The 5,000-nt window shown below is 36.6% G+C and overlaps 1 protein-coding gene across 7 annotated transcripts in view; it reads right to left on the bottom strand.

Annotated features, from left to right (window-relative positions):
• LOC144978626 (otoferlin-like) overlaps positions 1 to 5,000 on the bottom strand; it is a 249,745-nt gene that overhangs the window by 52,420 nt on the left and 192,325 nt on the right. For all 7 annotated transcript variants that reach the window (XM_078924954.1, XM_078924969.1, XM_078924936.1 and 4 more), the window contains one exon: positions 280 to 414. In XM_078924954.1, coding sequence (XP_078781080.1) covers positions 280 to 414 — 135 coding nt within the window. The remainder of the gene's footprint in view (positions 1 to 279; positions 415 to 5,000) is intronic.

Here is a 5,000-nt window from a genome sequence, read left to right on the forward strand (position 1 = left end):
CCAGTGTCTCCAGGCACTGCTTTATTCAATCCATTACTTGTTATTAATTGCAACTTAAGAAACTTAATTTTCTGATGCGTCGTAACCATGTTCACTTCGCTTTTCAGGTCAGTTAGTGACAGAAATTAATGTCGCTCAGTCTATATGATCTTTGTCTTTGAGAAAGAATTCAAAATGTCACCAGAATTTGAATAGGAGACATTCCAGACCACAGATAAATAAGCATTATGGTTACAGACATTCATCTAAAATAGCATTTTTATATACCTAATCATTTACCTTGAATTTTCCGACAACCCTATTTTCATCAGGTTCATCGTTGCCAGTGTTTTTTCCTCTGTACAATTCGAAAGTGTGAAGCCAATCGTTAAAACCCTCAAATTGAGGTTGGGCTTCCAACTCGTTGGGGTAGACCTGTGATGCGTTGGAAATAGAATAATAATATAGGTATATAGAATTAACATCAGAGGTCTAAGACATGGGAGGTAGTTCGGTAAAAATGTAAAGATCATGTTTATTCAGGAGTTATTACTCTTTAAGGCAAGGACAAATAGTAACAGCCAGAAACAAAAAATTAAAAAGAAAAAAAAAGAAAGAAATGAAAGGGGGGGAGGGGGTGACAAGAATATAAATAACTAGGTTAGGCTATAAATATTTGTATTTTTATACGATGATAAACAGAGCAGAGAGAAAAACTGAAATATATCAAATCGATGAATGGCGTGGAAAGAACAAAACTTGGACATTGGAATGTCTACATTTAGAAAAGATATCTACTTATAAGACGAATGGAACTGATTTCTCAACAAAGTAATAAGTCAGGCCTGCGGTAAACAATATATTTTATAATTGAAAAATATAATCTTCAAGTAAAGTGTAAATCAACCCATATCACTTATCATCATTAAGTATACATGAACATCTATGTGTGTATATATGCCTGTATGTATGTATGTCTGTCTGTCTGTCTGTCTGTCTGTCTGTCTGTCTGTCTGCCTGCCTGCCTGCATGCATGCATGCATGTATGTATGTATGTATGTATGTATGTATGTATGTATGTATGTATGTATGTATGTATGTATGTATGCATGTATGTATGTATGTATGTATGTATGTATGTATGTATGTATGTATATATATAAATGTATATATATATATATATATATATATATATATATATATATATATATACATACATACATAGTGTGTGTGAGTGTGTGTGTGTGTGTGTGTGTGTGTGTGTGAGAGAGAGAGAGAGAGAGAGAGAGAGAGAGAGAGAGAGAGGGAGGGTGGTTTAGAATATTTGTCCCCAGTTTGACAGATCAGTGTGTCTAATCTATTCAAAATACAGTGCTGTAAATTTTACATACGGGTTTTACAAATATAAATGTTGATTATGCTAAATTTAAAGTAATTTCAACAATTATGAGTGTTATTTAACTGTTGTTGAAATGATCTTGGTAAAATAGGAAAATTCTTGTGTCTTTAATGTGCGTCTCTTTTTGTTTCAATTGTTTGACTACGATGAGAGTCAGACATAAATTTGTCATATCAATTAGAAACACAAATAAACCGAATATTAGATACAATAAAACTCCAATTCATATCACTTTTATCAAGAAATGATTATGAAATGCAAGCAATACATGTGTACATGTATACATGTATATATAAATCCCAGCATTCTGTCGGCTCGATTAATACAGTCATTAGTTTGAGAACCAAAATTCAAATTTTGGTCAAAACTAACACCAATATCTTTTCTGTATCATTTAGATTGCTCTAAAACGTTACTAGAACCACTGTTTATCTTTTTTCATCCTATATACAGGTTTCACAGCAACTTTGCGCAAAGGATCTTTGGTGATTTTTCCTTTTATTTGGATGTTAGTTGCGGGTTGTCTTGGGGATATAAAGTGGCCTTGATACATTTTAAGAAAGTCACTTTTTGTGATTTCGTTTGCCTCGATTCTTCCCTCAAGTACAAGACATGGAAATAGAATTAACAACAGACACGCAGACAGCAAGCAAGTTAGTGGTCTTGTCAATATTTTAAGACAATTATTACCAATTATTATTATTTTTATCATTACTGCTACTAATACGACGACGACTACTACTATTACTACTACTACTACTACTACTACTACTACTACTACTACGACTACTACTACTACTTCTACTACTACTACTACTACTACTACACTACTACTAACTACTAACTACTACTACTACTACTACTACTACTACAATGACTGCTACTACTACTACTACTACTACTACTACTACTACTACTACTACTACTACTACTACTACTACTACTACTACTAAAATTGCTATCTGTTGTCTTTAGAGTACCAATTTTTCACAAAACAAAATTAAATACCAAGACAAAAATATTCCTTTATATACCACAATTTCATGATAATATATTCATGCTCGCCCCAAATCCGTACTGTTAATCCAAGTATCCAAAAGATCACATTAATTTCAAAATGTCAGCATTTATACATCGCTTATAAACTAAATGTGATTATAAAACCAATAGTAACACCTTGTCAATACGTGTCAATAACCATTATTATCATGCCTTCTGTGTTATTTAACCTGTCTGTCTTTTGCTAACGGGAATAAGGGGGACCCGAAACGTCCGCACCATTCGACTTTTTACATAAACTGAAGCTTAAATTCTAACACATGGAAACTTTATTTTGGAAACATTCTAGACGTTATGACTATAAATTTAATGCCGCACGGGTTTGGGGCTTGTACGTATGTATTTGGGGCGAGGGTGTTTGGTAATCTATTTTCTTTTTCTTAGCTAGATTAACCCATAGTACCTCACTTGTATTTACACCAAACCAATCAAAAGACGTCAACTATTGACTTTCTTAAACAGCGGGGAGTTTGTTTAGTTGAACCCAAGGAATTTACCCAATGGAAACCGTACGGTGCTCTTATTGGCTAACCAACCAGCGGCCTCGATGAGAACAATATCCGCCATTTTGATGTTGGCTGGGAATCGCGTTACTATAGTAAACAAGCGCTGATCGGCCGTTCATGAAAACAAGTTGCTGCTCGCTCGTTTAACTCAAAATTATTCAAAACGATCTCTCTAAAATGATATAAATGTGACTTCTTAAGGTTTTCTTCACGGTCAAAACCACACAACATTCTATTAATGATTACGTCCGAGGCAAAAAGGAATATTGACAGGTCGACCGAGAGTTGAACTCGTGAGACGACAAACATCAATGCGAAGTGTAGCGAGAGTCAAGCTATTGTCTTGTCCTATTCTATATAGAGAAAAGGATAAATAGTATAGCCTCGTGTGTGAGTGGTTGCGTGTCATAGTCTTGTTTTTAAATTGTTTCTGTTGTTTATGTGTGTAGTGATGACTCTCTCACACTCAATTTCAATGCCGAAAGAGGAATTCCCGCACACAAAGGGGAATTGGGGTGGTATTTGGCATACATATTGTATAGTATCTAGTTCTAAATAGATAACTGATTAGAATTATATTATGATATATAAACACAATGCCAAATACAATTCCGAAGTTTCCTTGTTTCAAATGAAGGAAAGCTCCAAAACCTAATGGTAGTGATTGTAGTACTGCGTGTTAGTGAGGTGATGTGGTGTTGGTGGTGGTTGTAGTTGTAGTAGTAATAGTGATGATGATGTGGTGGTGGTGATGATTGTAGTTGTAGTAGTAGTGGTAGTGATGATGATGTGGTGGTGGTTGTAGTAGTAGTGGTAATGGCAATGATATGGTGGTGGTGGTGGTTGTAGTAGTAGTGGTCGTGATGATGATGTGGTGGTGGTGTTTGTAGTAGTAGTGGTAATGATGCGGCTATGTGGTCTAGTAGTATGACACTCGCATCCGGATCGGAAGGTTCTGGGTTCGAGCCTCGCGCTCGGCGCATAGTTGAGTCCTTGGAAAAGGCTCTTTACTCACATTCTCTCACCGTACTCAGGTGTAAAATGAGTACCTGGCCGTTAACAGAGTTGTCTTTGTCCGAAAAATTGTAATATCGCCTAACAGGCGTCATGTCCCGTCCTACATGTTAAATGTTGACCAGGGACCCATTGTAAAGCGCTTTGAATGTGGTGGTGGTTGTAGTTGTAGTAGTAGTGATAGTGATGATGATGTGGTGGTGGTTGCAGTAGTAGTGGTAGTGATGACGATGTGGTTGTGGTGGTTGTAGTAGTAGTGGTAATGGTAATGATATGGTGGTAGTGGTGGTTGTAGTAGTAGTAGTAATGGTAATGATATGGTGGTGGTTGTAGTAGTAGTGGTCGTGATGACGATGTGGTTGTGGTGGTTGTAGTAGTAGTGGTAGTGATGCTATTGTGGTGGTGGTTGTAGTAGTTGAGGTAGTGATGTGGTGGTGGTTGTAGCAGTAGTGGTGGTGGTGGTTGTGGTAGTAGTGGTAATGATGATGATATGGTGGTGGTGGTGGTTGCAGTAGTAGTGGTAGTGATGACGATGTGGTTGTGGTGATTGTAGTAGTGGTAGTGATGATGATGTGCTGGTGGTGGTGTAGTAGTAGTGGTAGTGATAATGATGTGGGGCTGGTGAATGTAGTAGTAGTGTTAGTGATGATATTGTGGTGGTGGTTGTAGTAGTAGATGATGTGCTGGTTGGAAAACACATTACAGGTTATTATAATACATGATTACACACATTCTCTAACTTCATTTTTTGACAGCTTCGTTGTGCCATAAATATACGCAACAGCTCTGAAACACTTTATTGTTGATTTTGATATTGTTTGTTGTTTTTCTTGTGTCGTTATGTTGACATAGATACCGAATGAATGGTAATTACTACATTCTCAGCCAACAACAAAATGGCGCTGAATGCTTTCATTGGTGGACACTTTTTAGGCTTCGTACGTATTCTCATTCGTTTAATTCTATGGTTGAACCAAGCTGGAGTTAGAGCTATTAGAATTTGAGGTATAGAAAGAGCGTACGGATTTGGGGCAACCTACCCT

Source organism: Berghia stephanieae, chromosome 1 (genome assembly GCF_034508935.2).
Source record: "Berghia stephanieae isolate SIO BIC M18660-M18661 chromosome 1, UCSD_Bste_1.3, whole genome shotgun sequence".
Lineage (NCBI taxonomy): Eukaryota > Metazoa > Mollusca > Gastropoda > Nudibranchia > Aeolidiidae > Berghia > Berghia stephanieae.